The following is an 18,682-nucleotide window of genomic DNA, read 5'->3' on the forward strand; positions in this document are numbered from 1 at the left end:
AGGAAGGGATAGAGAAAAAAGGAGAGGTGAGTTACCAAAATAAATGGTATTGGATTGGAAGGAGATCTTCCAGCGACACACACACATATATGGGGCTGGTTCAGTACATAGAACATTTTAACCAAATCTTTTCCCTATTCCAGGACACCTGGAGAAGAGCTATATGACAATACTCAGGAGCAGATGTAGCAGTTCTTCAGAACTGAGGGACATCATGTAACATGGTAACCAAAGTCATGAGATTTGGAGCCAGCCACTTAGGTACAAAATCCCAGCCCTGCCGCCTACCAGCTGTGTGACCTTGAGCACTTTCCTCACCCTTTCTGAGCCTCCAGTGATCCATCTATAAAATGAGGCTAAGAATTCTTGCTCCTAGTTGTCACAAAGATTATGAACTAATGCCTGTGAAGCACTTAAGACCGTGAGTGGCACAAAACTAAAATTTTAGTGCTGTTATTATTATTACCAAGAAACATTAGAAATTGTACCAATTCCATTGGTCATACCATTAGGCAAGAACGATCTTGCTTCTTCCTTTTTAAAAGAATAAACCTGACACGGGCACATTCACAACCAACCAGATGCTTTGAAGATAATTTGTTTTCCAGTCCAGACAGCCTAACACTTACACCTAATTGCAGAATGCACAGCTATATTTTTCACAGGAGTTTAATGACATGATTGGAAGTCAAGATACATGTACAGAACTCACAAGAACGATGTGAAAAATATTCACTGATGAGCTCCTGGAACCGAACCCACAAATAAACAAACTATCCCACACCCACTCACTATATCTTTCTTGATACTTTTCTAAAACTAATAATGGCAAATTCCTCCAGCTGTCTCTCCAAAACAATGGTGAGACTCAAACCCATTGGCAGGGCTGGTGTTGAAGGAATACCAGACTCAACCACGAATCACTGGTTTGGGCACCAGTCACACACTTGGCACGGGTGTACTGATGCGGCCTCACTAACTGGTGGAGCAGTGAATATCCTGGCAACTATGGCCCTGGCAGAAATCAGATGTTTGTTACCCAAACAGTGCCACTTACTATGGACAGACCCAGGACTGCAGAGAAATTACTTAGACAAGCCTCTCTAAGAATTTCCCCTATGTAAAATACAACTGTAATATATGTTATAAATAACTGCATATACAACAATACCTCTCTGTCAAAACTGCTGAGGTTTAAATTAAAATTATGTACATAATCTGTAACATTTAAGATACCATGTAAAGAATGCCTAGCAGAGAGATCTACTTTAGCTCCTTCCACTACTATCATGTATTTATGGAACAAGAGAGCATTAATAACAGAAATGAGAGGACACTGTAGAACATAGAGAATATATAATTATAAGGGTCTTGTTACTTATAACATGTTCCCTGTAATAAGACCAAAAACAGAAATTAAAATGATGATACAGTGGGATACCAGGTGAGGAAGAATTTTTTTCAATCAAGTGTGACATGCAAAAGTTCGTAGCTATATCTTTACCTAGCAATCAAGGAGCTCTTAGAGGGTATTGAGATTTAACAAAAATTAAATTCAAAGGTAGAGGAGTGAAGGCCAAGCCCTACCACAATAGATACCACTAGAAAGAAGGTCACAGATACTTACACAAAACAAGTTCACACAAAACTAGTACAAATTTCTAGCATCAAATACAAAATTTGTGTAGCTGCTGGAAACTCACATTAGACTTATATGCCTAGAAATTAAAAAGTAAACATTAAAATATAAAATGGACACTTACACCACTCAAAATGCAATCCAGACACAATTAAGAGGACTCTGTTATAAAAAGAGCGACTGAGAATCATTAGCAACATTAACAGAAAATAGACCATTCTTTCAGCCGTCAACACAAAGGCTCTGCAGTCCCAGATTCGTTTGTTCCTAATTCAGTTACTGCCAACTCTTTTTCAGGTGATTTCCAAAAATGAGCTTCCTGTGATTATGAGAATGCATCTTATGGCCCTTCTCTAATTAAAAGACGAACTGTCTCAATAAAGAGGTGCACTAAATGCCTCCCCATTTTTTGTACTTAGTGACAGTAAAGCCAGGCCAAGCTGGAAAATACGAAGGATTGATCTTAGTTACTGTAACATCTAGGTTTCAAAAGATTAAGGAAATAATTCAGTGACCTCTCTTCCATGGTGGCCTTAAATAAGATGGATAGTTACAGAAGAATGATTATTCTACTGAAGAAAAGGTATTCTTTATACACTACTTGAAGTTCAAAGCAAGATTACTCCTTCCCTCCGTAGAACACATCTCATAGTAAATGACAGAAACTGTCTTCTAATTGGTTTTCCCTTTAGCTGAGCTGGTTATTGTACAGCCACTCAGACTAAATGAACTTAGACCATCTGTAAAGACTATGTTAACATCGAAATTTAGTATTATCAGATTAAATCTAAGAGGGAGAATTTAGGGAGTTCTTCTGCTTACCTTTGGCTCCAGTGGGAAATATGAAATATGTGAAAGAACAAGTATGTGTATAAACCACACTAGATGAAGGCATAATTGTGTGTGTGTGTGTATAGCATTTGTCAGAGCAACACAAAATGTCAAAACATGATAGGAGACAATTATTTAAATTTCACTGTGAGAAAAAATTATGAAAGCCGCTAATCAAAAAAAAAAAAAATCCTGCCTTTCCTTGTTTTTCTCCCTCTCTGCCCTTGTTCCCAGAAAGAAAAAGAAGTGAGATAGCAGAAAGGCAAGTAGCAGGAGAGCAGAGAATGAAAAGCCCAGACCCAAGTAAAACACCAGCTGGGTAGTCCTGTGGGTAACAGGTACCAGGTGAGGTAAAGACACTAACCACAGCTGTTCCTCCAAGACACACAAAGATTCTCTCCTGCCAAGGTCCACACAGTTCTTTCTCATATTCTGGCACATACCCAGGAAGAAAAACGATGAAGTCAGAGAAAGTGAACATGTCAGATAGAGGAAGAGATATAAGGACACTTTACAAAGCCCCATCTTCCTTGAAAAGAGGTGGAGGGCGTAGGGTCTGGGAAACTAGGTCTCCCTCCCATCTCTGAATGTTCCCTTAAGTCCCTCGGATGCTTTGGCTGGTTCCTGGAGACCCAGCCAGGAAGTCACAAAAGCACCAGCCTGAGTCTAGAGTAAATGAATGCTACCTAGGAGGCTGAAGGGAGCAGAGAGGGGCGGAGGTGATGCCCAAAGTGGTTAAGTCAATGTTTTTCTGCTTGAAAACTGTTGAATTGAAGTGGCATATATGCAAGGCCAGAGAGGACCAGGGGAGATCACAATCTCAGCTGGACCCCACTCCTCTCGCCTCCAGCTTCCTTTTAAAAGTTGAGGGAGGCAAAGAAAGAAGGGGGGGAGGTGGAGTCAGTGGCTGCTCTGAGCCAGGAGACAGTGGGCCATGCTGATTTAGGGTGTTTCAACCTCCAGGGAGCATGTGGTTTGGGCAACAGCTCTGTATTGACATAGAACTTATCTCCAAAATCTATTCCCATTTCAAAAGAGATTTTGGAAAACCCTCAGACTTCTAGTTGGGTGTGGTGAAAATACTATTCAAAGGTAACTATAGAAATGCCGAATTGTTCTTTTATCAAAAGCAATTTTACATTTCAGTAAAAAAAAAAAAAAAAAACAGGAGTTAGATATGGCTTAAAGGCCTAAAAGGAATACTGTTTCTATTTGGAGACAATATCTAGTTGCAATTTTCAGAAACTGATCCTGTGTCATGCATGGGTCTACCTTGCATCTGAGAAAGAGTGCGTATTTTAACACATGTGAAGCACAATGCCTTAAGACTGAAAATTGCCAAGAGGACTCCAAACCCTTTCATTATAACTACTTCTCCAAATATTTAGCCACTCTGACATTAAGCACCTTAAAAATCTATGTAACAGATATACACAGGAGATTTTCTTGTTTTATCTTTTTTTTTAACTCACAAACATGTTTTGCCCTTTTGCTCCATTAACACTCACTACTTTCAGTGCCTAATGCTGCAGAGAAAAGAACTATTTTCCTCAGAAATAATCCAAAATAACTATAAAGAATATAAGCTATTCTGGTAAATACGTGATAACTGGACACTCAAGAGCCTGGCACCCTCAACCATTTGCATAAATGCAAATATACAGTTCAGCCTTCCCTTGCCCTCCCCCCTAAAAAAAACTTTTCAATAAAACCATTTCTGAAAAGAAACAGGAAAATCAAAGACCTAAGTAAAGGGGGAAATATGCCGTGATTCATTCCTTTCACTCTCCCTTTCCCAGAAGATTCAGCCACATCCCTGCTCTCATAAATCTTTCCAGCTTCCACCCCCAGGGTCAGTCAACTGCCCAGCTTCCGGCTCTCACGGGACTGTTGTGGCCCTGTGTGGCTGCCAGCCTCTGTTGCCAACTTCACTCTTCCAGGGTTCACGTGCCTTGTCCTCCATGCTCAAATGCCCCCAGGGGTCCCTCTGCTGCCCAAGATACACTCCACAGCCCCGACAGTCCAGCCACACCTTCCTTTGCAGCTTCATTTCTCTCTACCCTGCCCCCAACACCCTAGGCTTCAGTCCCACTACTGACCCCATTTCTTGAATACACCAGAGCAGATGTTCGCCTCCGTGCCTATGGTAATATTCTTTCCTCCATCTCCCCGTATCCAAATCCTAAACACGCTTCAAAACAAGGCAGAGGCCAACAGGTGGGCGCACCCTCAAATTGCTGCCACTCAGCCTACCTGCATCTGCACCGCGCTGTCTCCTCCACTTGCAACCGGAAAGGGACGCCTCTTCTGCCGACGCTTCCATCCCTGGTCTCTGGGACCCACCCCCACCCGTGGCCTTGGGAATTTCATCCCATAAATCACCCACCTGTTCTCCTTTAACTTCAATGTCTCCCTCTCTATAGGCTCTGACTTGTCAACCCACTCAGGTGATATCCATTAAAGAAAAAAAACCTGCCCATAATCCCATCCCAACGTGGTTCTCGGGCTCTCACCACCACTTTCTTTCATCCCCTGTGTAGGGCCAAACTGCTTGGCCGCTTTCCCTGTCCTCACCTCCTCTTTCCACGCACCCCTCACTCGCTGCATTCCGACAGCATCCCTCCACTCCTGATGCCGTTTCTGTGAAATGTATTGACACCTACTACATCCAGATTACATATGCCTAGCACTGGGAGAGGATAGGAGAAATCAGGCATAAGCTGAGTCAGAAGTTCAAAGCGATAGCTAAATTCAGCCATGAGCTATACCTTACTTGGCCAGTGTTGCGCTTTTCTAAAAGTGAGTTATTTGCCAAAAATTCAAGATTCTAGACGTTTCACTTAAAAGTCTAGAGTTTTGGCTTCTATTAAAGAATCTAGACACATTGGCAACCCTGCTTCTTTCACTGCATGACGATAATCAGCTGGAACTGAGAAGCAGCTGCCCCTCAAACGGGTACTGGCTCCCTCCTTCACCACAGGCCCCATCAAACCCTCTTTGCTCATTTTCTTTACTTTGATGGCCCCTGTTGGCAATGGAGTTTGAACACCTGGTCTAGATCAGTGCTGGCCAATAGAAATAAAACTGTGAGTCACATACATAATTTAAAAATTTCTAGCAGCCACATTTTTTTGAAATGAAAAGGAATGGGTGAAATTAACTTGAATAATATATTTTATTTAATCCAATATATCCACCATACTATTTCAACATGCAAGCAATATAAAAATTAGTAACAAGATATTTTACTTTCTTTTCTTTGAACTAAGGCTTTAAAACCTGGTGTGTGTTTTACACTTTCCAAGCATCTCAATTTGAACCAGCCACCTTTCCAGGGCTCAGTAGCCACATGTGGCTAGTGGCTGTCATAAGGGCCAGCATAGCTCCAGATGCTAAATGGTTAGTTACAAAAATCGTCTTGCAAGCAGAGAGAGAAAGAATATTATGGAGGAAGGAAAGGAGGCAGGACTAAGGGAGAGGGTGATGCTGTCAAAGAGTAGGCACAGTGAGAGTTTTGAAAACAGAAGAGGAAGTAGGGACACAGAGACAATGAACAGCGCTGTTCAATGCACCACAGGAAGGAACGCCCTCTATAGGCAACTGCAGTTGACGGGCAACGCAGATCTGAAGGAGGCTTTGGTGTTCTGTGAATAAGCTCAGCATCAGACAAGTAGTCACTATGAAAAGCAACTGGCTGACTGCCTGACCAGGGTAGTGAGGGCAGGATTCTTCATTAAGATTGGGATTTTCATCTAGTTCAAGGAGATGGGTTTGAGGAGAAGTGCAATGAAGTAGGCAGAAAAGTATTTTGAGGTAAGATCCAAGCAGAGTTCAAGACTCAGAGATTATAAGTGAGTGAGGATATGTCAACAGTTGTCAGGAATCCAGGTGTGGGGGTGCAATATCAGAAGTCAGACAAGGAGATTTGGGGGCAAAAATAGATACCTGAAGTCAGAGACCAGCACCAAGAAATGCATCCCTGAGCCAGAGACTGCAGAAGTAGAAATCGCTCCCCCATGCCCAATGTGACCACAGGTGACCATCTAGGTAGGCATCATGTCCTCCCTTCATGCCCTCAGACATGTACCAGAACTAAAGTATAGGCTGAGAAAAGCCAAGCCAGTAGCTGGCAGAAGAGGGGAACATCAAATACATTTGCCAGGCTTAAAAGCACTTGGAAACAAGAAGGCAAGCACATCATCACACAACCATAAAGTGATTTTGAAACTTTTCCAAAAGAATTCATCTGTGAACAGCGTTAGCCCATTCATTCACCCCTTCATTCATTCAGCAACATTTATCAAGTAGTCTTTTCCTGAACCTTTTTACAATGCTGATTAAATAGGTCAACTGTACTAAGGCTTGCCAAATTCTACTCTAGCAGTGTAAAATAGGGTGAGATTGCTAATACTGAAGGGCTCCTCTGAATGAAACCCATGGGATTAGGAGGATGCATTGATCCTCAAATGTCCAGAATTCCACTTGCCTATCATGTGAGGTAATTTTCCAGATTGGCTAGGCCCCAAGAGTATGGGAAGTAAGGCTGGGATAAAATATCTCCAAAGAGATTTCATAAGAAAATTATTCTCTCAAGAAGGTAGTATGTAGGACTTTAAAATCTCATTATATTGAAAATACAGTTTTTCATGTTGCTTGCTCTCTAGTATTAAATATGAATATTTGGAAACATTGGGGAAATAGTGGCCTGTTATTTTACTAATAAATTTTTTCTAATGATAAGAAACTTTGTATACTTTGGAGAGGGAAATCTATTTGCATGCAATCTTGAATTGTTGAGGTATAATGATCATTTTCCACACCTGATTTATAAAAAGCAATGTAAATTAGAAGAAAAGGTTGACAATGACAAAGAAATCAAGACAGTACATAAAGTTAACCAGGCAGGAAAAAAAAAGATATTTTCAATGGTAGCAACAAATCAAAATTCACATAGACAGTAAAGATTATTTGGCCAGTGAACAAATGACTTGAGGAAGAGTGTCTCATACCTTTCAATAATTAACTTTATAAAAAGATAAGCTTATCATAAATAGTATGCTTTACACTGTAATTTTATGAAAACAAGCAAGCTTATCTAACGCAAGTTCTAGGACAACATCTATTTCATTCACATGAAACAAACCAAAAAAAAAAAAAAAAAAAAAAAAAAAGCCAGTATTCAAACAATGACCCTCGGCTATCAAGAAAGGGTTTTATTTAGGATGCTTGGTTTATTGAGGAAGGAAGATAGTTTGTATTTGTAGTAAGTTTTAAGCAAAATTTAAAAAGCAAAAACAAAAAATTTTTAGATTTCAAAAAATTAATTTCTGCTTATCTAAAACAGAAGTCTGCTATAATACTATAAATAATTATCATTTAACTAAAAAATATATGATCCTAACTTATGAATCTGCAGATTTTGTCAATGCTTACAATGTTATCTACACATATGTTCTTTACTCTTCATCAAGTCTAGAGTTGGTAAAGTTCGATAATCATTATGAGTGCAGAAACTATACTACACGTTTCCTTGAGGGTATCAAAGATGTATTATTAACCTTTAATTTTGTGAAATCATCTCATATTTCCAAACAATGGTGCAAAAAAAGGGGGGGACTATTCGTCCTATTTTTATGAATCCATTAATCCTATTTCATCCCTCAAAGTATTTATTCACTTTTTCATGACAATGTGCACATACTTGCCAATAGTAATGTAAGATTTTTTTCATTATGATGTGAAGCTGTGATGTCACCAGTATTGCTTGGGTTAATTGGGGGCTACTTTTGCCATCACTGCAAGGAAAATAGTTTACATCTTAAATGAAAAGGACCAGCAAAGCCCTTGTAAATTTTTTTCAACAGCCACTTACTTGTAATGATGGCAGCTGCAAAACTTTAATATACTGTTCAGTAATTGTAATAGCACAGCAATTGCTAGTGTTGACTGAGATATGTTTCAAGTTATCCTTATACAACATCTACACAATAACACTTGCATTTATACAAGATTCATGGCTCTACTCAAACCTGATAGTAATTAAAGGTTACAGGAAACCATTCCACCCCTAAGTAAACCTATCACTGTTTACGCCCTTTTCTCTGGGATAACTTGAAGATCCCAATATTTTCCAAGAAGGCAATCACACATCAAACTTTACACCCTGCTCCAAAATGTTCTAAGATCTCATCCTCACTCTCTCACTTTGAAAAAGCTACTAACACTTCTTTTAGGAACTTATTTTTTTAGATTATTAGGGGTTTTTTTTTAATGGGTTTAGTTATTTACAATAGGATTTTTTTTTTTAATATTTGCTTTCCTCAAGACAATTATGTGCCTTGAAGTAATACTAAAGACACCTGAAAAACAGCAAAACTTATCCAAATCACATTTTAATAGTTTTCGAAAATACAGGCTTTCTTTAAAGGTCAGATAATTAATAAAGCAAGATTTACTTCATGTATAGACAATCTTAGAAAACATTATCCACTTTTTGTTTGGGCTTTTATATACATTTTAGGAATTTTACCCCAATGAATGAATATTCCTCTTACTATGTTTTGAAACAGTTCTAGCATATCCTGAATATTTTACCCATTTTTTTCAAAAGCATTTTTATTACTCTATGAAAGCAACTTTAACAAAATGAATTTGAAAAAACAAAGGTTTAAAATTCATAAACACTACACACTTTCAATAAATGCTAAAAAATATGCAACATATTCATTCCTCACTCTTTATCTTAAAATACAGACTTTCTGATTCTAGCAAAGTATAATTTTAGTAACTCATCAAGACAGAATACATAAAATTGGCATCTTTTTGATATGCACACAAATTGAGAAAGCATCTTTCCCAACTGTGTTGCAGAAAATGAAATGCATCTGGTATGACAATATGGCCCAGCATGTGAACTAGAATCAGTGGGAAGAAAGGGGTTTCTTTTTTCCTTTTTTTTTTCAAAGCAGAGCATTTTAAAGAATGCACATGCCCACAATGGCAAGGCATTATTAAGTCTGTTAAAGTGTGTTTCAAAGGTATATTTGGCTAAAGAAAACATCTTAGCGAGAGGGCTGATGGGGGCACGGGAGGTAGACTGGTTTGTTCGGTTGTAATCATTATACATCAGTAACTTCCAAATCTCTTTCCCTAGCAGTCCAAAATGTTTTTTTGCTTTTGCTTAATATCTCCACCCAGTGTCAGAGTGTGTGCACATATGTTGTTGGGGCCTCCTGCTGGGGTGGGGGGGTGGGGAGGTGGGGAGATTGTTGGAGAATATGGCTGATGCCAGGATCCAGCAGAGAACAAAAGAGAAATTGAGCAATTTGCCTTATTTTGCAATGAATTTTCTCTCTTTCTTGAAGGAAAGTTCTTGTTATCTAGGCAATCTGAAGATGGATTTAATGCGTTCAGTGTTGTTTCTTTTATGTGTTCCCATCTGTGCCTGTGAACTGTGAATAAAGCTGAAATATGCATGTGCTTCAGGCTCCCTCCCCATGCCCAGGTCTCTTCAGAGATGAGGTGCTGGGAGAGCCAGGAAATACCTCTGAGACATGCAGGAAGCTGGGAAGGGCGCTGCGGAGTTAAGCCTACACCCAGACACCTACACTTAGTGAGTCCTCTCCCAGTTCCTGGTTCCAACTTCATTTCTTCCTTCTCCCCATTCAGAGTGGTAAGCAAGTTGGGCATAGAGGTCTTTAGAGGACTGAGGAATCCTCTCTTCTGCACTGGTGAGAAAGTGCTGTTGAAAACAGCATTTGTGACTGGTTACAGAGAAAACTGACTACCTCTCAGGGAACAAGGCTCCATGATGAGCAGTAAGTAGATGCAGAGAATCAACAATAAAGCCTCAGGGCTTATTTTCCTGCCTACACTCCACCTTTTGTCTATTCTTTGAAGGATATTTTGGCTTTTTTATTCCCCCTGTGACTTCCTTGGAATGCTGGTTCTTTATAATGAAAAACTTCTTTAGAACTACAAGTGGTATGATTAGTAATGTCATTTGTAAATATGACATAAAAGACAATGCATTACAGATAACAAAGAACAAATTAATTCAGCTAATCCATCATAGAACTGATTCTAGGAATCCAGAATATATGTAAACTTGCAAGTATTCATCAATAGCACTCAAGTTGTCTCAGAAATGTAAAAAGTTCTAAAAGTTGTTAGACACAGCTGTAGTGATGGAAAAACATTACAGAGAATGACAAAACCTCTCTCTGTCATATGTTCACCATGTGACCTTGGGAAGATTATCTAATTTCTTTGAGCACTGATTTCCTAATCTATAAAATCGCAACAAGAACCTCTATCATGTAGGGCTGCTGTGAGGATTAAATCACATATGAAGGGCCCAACTTATAGTGAAGCCACACACAATAATGTTTGTTTAGTATCTTTTCAAGATGAATTTTGCTCTTTTGTAGACAAAAATTCATAATTACATAGCAGTATTTTTTAAGTAGAGATTGATAGATGAATTCTGAGTCCTCTGTTTTAGCTTTGAAAATATCTTGGTTCAGTGAACTGCAAGGTCATTTAGGAAGTTTAACATCTGCAGCAATATATTTACCTTCCAAAATAATTCAATTATTATGTTTTACTATTCTTGATCCTAAAAGTTAATAAAAACAAATGTAAACAGGTACCCTAACTCTAAAAGTCTTATACATTATGATTATATATACACTCAAAAATAAATACTTTAAAACATAGTATTCTTCTACACTGAATTTAAAGCATCCTTTTAAAATCATTTTTTACCTTACTTTTGGAACCAGAACAGGAATTCTATTCAATGCTCTTTCAAGATAAAAGGAAAGGTAGGTTTACTTAGGTTTTTTATCACTATTATCTCTGCCTACTCTTCTGAGAATAACTGAAAACTTTTTCTAGAGCATCAGTAATATCAGATTACTGCAAGCAATTGTGTTTATTAAACAACAAAACATACTAGTATTCTGGTTTATTTTCTGAAATTATACTAATAAATTAGCCAATAAACTATAAAAATTTTCAAGTGAAAGCTCACCTACTCCTATATGTTACTCTTGAACACTCAGCATTGATTTTTGTGAACCAACTTTTAATCTAATTGAAGTTTTAATGTATATGTCATTAATCTGACAATTAATCAGAGTCAAAATAATGAGAATTTAAATAAGCCAAGATGTATTGGACGAAGAGAGTTCTTTAGGTCCCTGGCATAGTGGAAGTTTCAAGATATTTCATTAACACGATTTCATAAACACCTACAGAAGGAGAACATCGCCTCTACAAAACCCCACAAAACCGAAGGAATAAAAGCAGTAGCTCAGTGGAACGCTTTACAGATTCTACAAGTACTTTTTTACTTGACTCTTGCCTGACCAACGAGTCAACATGATGGATAAAACAGAGTAATTTAAACGCAACTGCTTCAGATGACTATTAAAACTTAGAAAGGCCACAGAAATATCTGTTCAACCAACTCGGAAGAGACGCTCAAGCTGCCCACTTGTTGGGCAGCGATCCACTGGCAGCAGGAAGTTTTGAAAAGGGAGTGCGGGAAGATGAGCAGACTTCTACTTAAAGGGTTTCCCCAAGACAGGACCTCATGTTTGCCATTAACTCACCTCTCCGCATTTCTGGTTTTTTTTTTTTTTTTCTCCTGCAATTTGCTGGGTTTGTTTTGACTTTTGACAAGGTGAGACTTAGCTGGACAGTCCTTTTAGGAGACCTCCACTTTAAGTCTGTCTTCCTTTCCTATTCGGCTACCATTAATACTTCCACTTTCATTGGCAACCATAAACCTATCCAAACAGCTTCTCGCAGTATTATTTCCGTCAAAAGTAAAGTCAGAGAGCAAGTCAGAACTCTACTCAGCAGGGGCGGGACGTTTTCTTTTCACTGTTTTATCTACTTGGTAGCACCCCTATCCCCGTGCAACTCCCGGGGTCGAGGTTGCCCAAAGCGAGGGGCGTGGCCCTGCACACCTAGACTCCAGCCGCGCCCACCTGTCACTCACCCGGGTACTGCCTAGCTCCTCGCCCTTGTCCGGGGTCCGCGGCTCTCCTGGGCTCAATGCTGGCTCTGCCGGAGGAGGCGGCGGCTCCAGAAGCTGCTCCAAGCAGGCGGTGCCCGGCAGGGAGGAACTCTTCTGATGGCACAGGTGCGCCGCGGGGCCCCGACGCCAGGCATCCTCATCGCGGGCGCGGTCCCCTCTCGGGGGCGGCTGGGGCGAGGAGGACAAGGAAGATGAGGCAGAGGACGAAGAGGGAGCTGAGTCCGGCGAGCGTCCGCCAGGAGGCGTCACTCTGGCTGCTCCCACCGCTGCCACCGGCCCCTTTCCCGCGGGAAGCAAATGCTCGCGGATCCGGCGACGCAGCGTGGACCCCTGCTCGGCTCTGCCAGCGCTGCCGGGCTCGAGAGGCTCCGGCGAAGAGCAGCACAGGTTGGGCTGAGAGGAGGAGAAGACGCGGTCCAGCACTTGCTTCCGTTTCTTGAAGCCGCTCCACCTGCTTCCCGCGCCACCCAAGCCGGCCAGTGCGTCCCGCCTGCCCCCCGGGGGTGACGGGGAAGGCGATGGGGTGCCCGCAGTGCGGAGCTCGGGGCCCCCAGCGCGCCCGCTCCCGCCGCCCTTGCCCTTACCCAACCCCAACTGCAGGTTCTTCCAGAGCCGGGCCTGGAAGGAGGAGGAGGACGCCGCCGCAGGCTCGTGCGAGCCCGCCGCGGCAGTCCGGGGCTCCATCCTCCACCCCCTGCTCCTCCTCTCCCCTCCTCCTCCTTCTCCTCCGCCCTCTCCTGCTGCGCCTCCTCCCGGAGCCCCGCGGTGGCGGCGACGACGATGGACGCAGCAGCAGAAGCCGGGAGAGCCAGGCGGCTTCAGGCCAGAGCGGGGAGTAGACGCCGCCGCCGCCGCCGCCGCCGAGGCTCTCCGGCCGCGGGACTCTGGCGCCGCCTCTTCCTCCCGCACCTGCCGGGGTGGACTGACTCTGTCGCCGAATCTCGGCCACAGCAAAGTTTCTAGCTCGGAGCTCCGCGGCTCCAGCCCACTGGAGTCCCCCAGGCCGCGCCCTGCTTCCCTCTCCTCGCAGGCTCCGGGCTCGGGAAGCTGCAGGCTCCGGGCTCGGGAAGCTACACGCTCCCGGGCGTGCGCGTCCAGCTGCGCCAGGGACAGCACACGACGTCTCCCGGGCAGCACCTGTCAGCGGCGGGGGCTGCTGCCTCCAAACAGGGAGCGCACGACTCACACAACAGGGAGAATCGGGCTGAAGACAGAACCACCAGCCCCGCGGGAGCGCCCCTGGACCATCCTCCAGCGCCTGGGTGGAGCTAGGTTAGGGACCAAAGCCAGCTTGCTCCCCAGGATCCGGCCACAGTTCCCCACGCAGCTCGCTCTAAGTCGGCCGCTGGACACGCCCGCTGGCGATCTTCTGATTCCGATGAAAGTGAGGTAGAGTGGAGATTATGTGCCTTCAGTGGGTTCTGTGGAACACCCAGTGTCCACACCGAGAGGTGAACCCGACCGAGTTCTGAGGCTGAACGCCGCTGTCCCCACTCCGCTGAGCGCCCTGTGTCCAAGACCAGAGTTTGATTTCTTCTGTCTTGACTTCGTCCCTATCCGCCACTCCCCGCTCTTTTTTTGCTTGTGCCGTTAGTTTCTCTTGAGATCAAGGTCTAGAGGTTTCCGGAATGTGACAATAAAGCCAGCCCTAAAGTTGCAGGGAGTTTAACCTGGACGAAGACGTGGAGGATGCGCAATGCCTTTGACCCCATTCCAAATGCCGAGAATCTTGTTCTTTTCACTTAAGTGCATTTTCCTTTGGTTACTTCATTTGCTTCGTTGCAAAGCAAATGGGAAAGGCTTTTTAGTTTACGTTGTTTCTACCAAAATCTACTGCTCCAGGGGTCTTCTGATTCTACCAAGAGCTTCTAGAAAGACACGTGACAGTGTCCCTTCACTCCTCCACTGCTTCCGCACCCAGAAAGGTGGAAAACTCGGAAGAGCTTTGACACCGCACTGTCAGATTCCAGTCTCATCTAGCTAGCACTATGCACTGGACGTGTCACCAACCTCTTTAAGCGTTCTGTTCGTCTGTTTTCCTTACATTTATAACAAATACTTAACAAATATTTATTGAGCAATATGATAGCCTCAGGGGATGCAGCTGAGAACAAGGCCAACAGGGCCCCACCCTCTTGGAGCCCATCTTCCAGTGGGAAAGCCAAACGAACAGAATTTCTAATAATGACAAGTCCCATGGAGAAAATAAAACAGAATATCATAATAGAGTGGCTATGGAGGTAGGGTTGCCAGATAAATTGCAGGTCACCCAATTAAATTTAAATTTCAAATTTAAAATAAACAACAATATTTGAGTATATGTATATCCCAAATATTGCACAAGACACACTGAAATACTATTTGCTTTCAGAAAATCAAATTTAACTGGGTGTTTTGTATTTTTATTTGCTCAATCTGACAATCCCATACAGAGGGTTGTTTTGTTTTATTTTAACATTGCCTGTACAGGGAGTTTCTCTGAGAAGCTAAAATTTGAGTTGAGACTTAATGAGGACAAAGAGCAGGCACTGAAAGATCTGATTACAGCATTCCAGGCAGAAGGAACAGGAGGTGCAAAGGCCCCAAGGCAGGAAGCAGGTTGGCTGGGCATGTTCAAGGACAGATGGAACCACTCCAAATAAAGTGGAACAAGGTGGGCAGAGCTGGTAAGAGGTGGAAGGGAAGAAATGAGCAGAGTCCTGGTGGGGGTGGGTCCTATAGTCCTAGTAAGAACTTGAGTTTCCTGTAAGTGAAACCAGGAGCCATTAGGCGGTTTTTAAGCATGGGACTGATGTGATATGATTTATTAATAACTGCCTCACAGGGCTGTTTTAAGGATTAAGTGAAAAAGGACTTCACTCAATGCCTGAGGCTTTTCCACATGACAGTCATACTGAAAACACCGCGACCACAAAATATAACCTCAATCTAGAGCTACTCTGATAGGCCAAAAAAGAAACTGCAATATCCAGAAGTTCTCTCTTCAACGTAAGAAAAATACTGTTATTAGTTTTTCTATGACGTAGTAAATTAAAGCACAGAGAAGATATATAAAGAAATACAGGATTACTATAGCATATTTAGAAGAAATTATCACCACTTCTTAACAAAACTCTTTATAAATATGTCAAGTTTGTCATATTTATATGAAACAAGGAGCCACAGACCCAGGGAGATAACTCTACACAATTCAACTTTATATTTATATAGTCTTTTAATGATGCCCTTAATTGATTTTTGTAGCTTAATGTTTTCATTTTTCCCTTCTACCTAATTTTGCCTTGAACATACTAACTGACATTTCGGGTTCTGATATCTATGATCCCAAATAACCTTGTGCATGAATGTGAATTCATTTATAGAACTTAAAAGATCATATCTAACTTTTCCCAAATAACTAAAGTGGAGTCTAAAATGAGAGGCTGCCCTACAAATTGTGCATCACATAAAGTTGCACTAGATATAGTGATCTCTGCCATCAAATGTTTTATTATATTCAAGAAAAGACACTTATTTTTAAAAAAACTCTAAAACCCAAGGGAAAAGTGAATGGTAAGAATTGATCACTGAAGGAATACAGAAGAGTGAAGAATCACTTCTGGCTTGACTGATCAAGGAAGATTTGTTGGAAGTATCATCTGAGCTAAGATCTATAGCAGCTGACAGAGTACACTAAGAAGACAGATTGCCACCTGCAAAGGAAAGCAAAATTCATGGTGCATAGCAAAACTTCAAGAAATGTTATCTATTCATTTTATTACAATTTACTATCTTAAATATTTATAGAGCATCTATTGCTTGAATGAATATAAAATTAATATATGCATTACACAGTGATATACAGGAGGTTGGAAAGGTGATGGATAAGTAATATTTGAGCAGAAACCCAAAGGAAATGAGGGAGGAAACCAAGTAGTGAATCTGAGGGAAAATTTTTCCAGGAAGAGGAAACATTAGGTACCAAGAGACTGAGGCAGGAACATGTTCAGCTTGAGAAACAGCAAGAAAGACAAAACAGCTGGAACAGAGAGCAAGAGGGGAGTGGGAGGAGACGCTATTGCAGTGATGGCTAAGGTCCAGATCATGCAGGACATTATGGTCACCAATGAGGACTCTGGACTTGGATGGGATAGGAAGTTGCTGGGGGGCTTTGAGTCGAGTTCCTCTGTAATCCAACCATTTTAAAAGACTCATTCTGGCCTCTACGTTGACAATAAAATGCTGAAAGGGAATGAGTGGGAACAAACTTTAAATAGGGGCTGTCACTATAAATGTGTAAGGGACAATAGTGGCTTTGACCTAAGTGGTAGATGAGAGATGGTGCAAGCTGTGAAATTCTAGATACACGATGTTTTGAAGGTAGAACTGAGAGGACGAGCCATAGTTTGGATGTGGGGTATTCAAGCATCGTGCTACATGGTTTGCACACTTTACTATATGTAATTCTCACAGCAACCCCATTTTAAAGATGAAGGAACCAAGTAATGTTAAGTGATCTTACAAGGTCACTCATTGAGCAATTAGCAGTAATTAGCAGATCCCAGGTCTACGAGGTTCCAAAGCCACACAACTTTCATTTTAAATGTATGCATAAATAAATAGAGTAAAATAATTGAAAGGGCCTCAAAACATGCACTGATCCACATCCTTACCTTGAGTGAGCACCGAGATTATCTTGGGCAGAACCACAACTTCCACTTGATGAGATCAAGGACATAAATGCAAGCACAAAAACATTTCTGGGACTGAGTTAAAGGCCAACTAAATGGCACTTATGAAGCTCACTCACCAGTGGAGCCCTGGCTGCTGTCCCAGCTCCTGGCACTGGGCCAGATGCCTTCAGGCCCTCATTTCCTCTCAGTCTCTGAAATGGGGACAATCATATCTATTGGCCTGACCCACCTCACAAGGACCAACTTAAAAGCCAAATGAAGACAGCATTTTTGATGAGGAAAGCCTGTCCACAAGAGAGACGGTATCATCACTCTGTAACCAAAACCAAGAAAAGCTACCAGATTGACTTGTTCCTACTCTGTCACCATCGGCAGCCCTCAGAGCCTCAGGTTTTCACTAGCAAAATGAAAAAAAATTAGGACTAGTTTCCCTCTAAGATCTCTTTCAGCTTAAAAATGATGTAAGCTTCTGAAACAATTCTCCAGCATAGGCTACAATCCGTCAACTCATTCCTGGTCTGATTTCCTACTTTCAGTGCTACTGGACAGGCATGTAAATAACCCTATTTGAGTATATACCCTGTCACAGAAGCTGTTAGGGTTCTACTCCTATCCCTCAGGCTTTAGCACTTCAGTGTAGGTATCTGATCTCTCCACCTGCAGTCTCTCTTCCAAACCACACCTCCCCCTCCCCGCAGGTGCCTGGAACAGCCCTCAGCCAATGGGTGCTGGCATTGATGTCTAGGTACTTCAATAACTCAGAGGCAGAGATTCTGCTCTGCTCCCAGTTCCACTTGCCCTCAATAACATGCCCCTTCTCAGCTTCCTTTCACTCCTGACTCACATGCCCCCCTCCCCTGATGCTGGTTCCTGTACCTCACAAGATAAACTACTTGCATTTGAATCTTTGTCACTAAATCAGCTTCTGGGGGTACCCAAACTAAGGCACATTATATAGACATTTCAATCTCTACCCAATGAGGTTCCCAACTTGATCACTCTATGAGAATAAAAGTAATGTCCTCCAGCAAGATTCCTTTGGGTCATACAATTTTTTTATAGGAGACTATAAAGACAAAATTCATTCCAGAGCCCATAATCTATCCCTTAAAAGTGAGACCCCTTGAGAACCAGAGCATTCATCTACGATTTTCCTCCTTGATAAGGTCCACTGACCTCCTAGAGGAGACAACAGAGTGGACTCCTCAGTATCACCCTGTTACACCCTGGAAAATTATTCTCAACTGATCACAGTCATTCTACCCCATTTCTCAGACGTATAACCAATCCTGGAAACTATAAGGGTGTATGTATTTCTGGGGACTGGATTCAACTGCAGATAACACCTAAATCTTAAGCATGTTCAAGAAGTCTGAAAGTCATCTCCCAGACCTAGTGTCCTGCCTTCTATCTGATTCCTTCTATCTGGTTGCTCTATCACACACACATGCGGACCACTCCTAAAGTCACCACATGCTCCAGGATCATCAG

At 42.1% G+C, this 18,682-nt stretch overlaps 1 protein-coding gene across 14 annotated transcripts in view; it reads right to left on the bottom strand.

Moving 5' to 3' along the window:
* Window positions 1-13,316, bottom strand: part of MCTP1 (multiple C2 and transmembrane domain containing 1) — a 482,756-nt gene extending 469,440 nt beyond the window's left edge. For all 14 annotated transcript variants that reach the window (XR_004318469.1, XM_032476195.1, XM_032476180.1 and 11 more), the window contains exon 1: window positions 12,480-13,316. Coding sequence is in view for 13 of the 14 variants with exons in the window: in XM_032476195.1 (XP_032332086.1) it covers window positions 12,480-13,202 (723 nt within the window). In the remaining variant the exon portion in view is untranslated. The remainder of the gene's footprint in view (window positions 1-12,479) is intronic.
* Between the last annotated feature and the right edge of the window lie 5,366 nt (window positions 13,317-18,682).

Source organism: Camelus ferus, chromosome 3 (genome assembly GCF_009834535.1).
Source record: "Camelus ferus isolate YT-003-E chromosome 3, BCGSAC_Cfer_1.0, whole genome shotgun sequence".
Taxonomy (NCBI): domain Eukaryota; kingdom Metazoa; phylum Chordata; class Mammalia; order Artiodactyla; family Camelidae; genus Camelus; species Camelus ferus.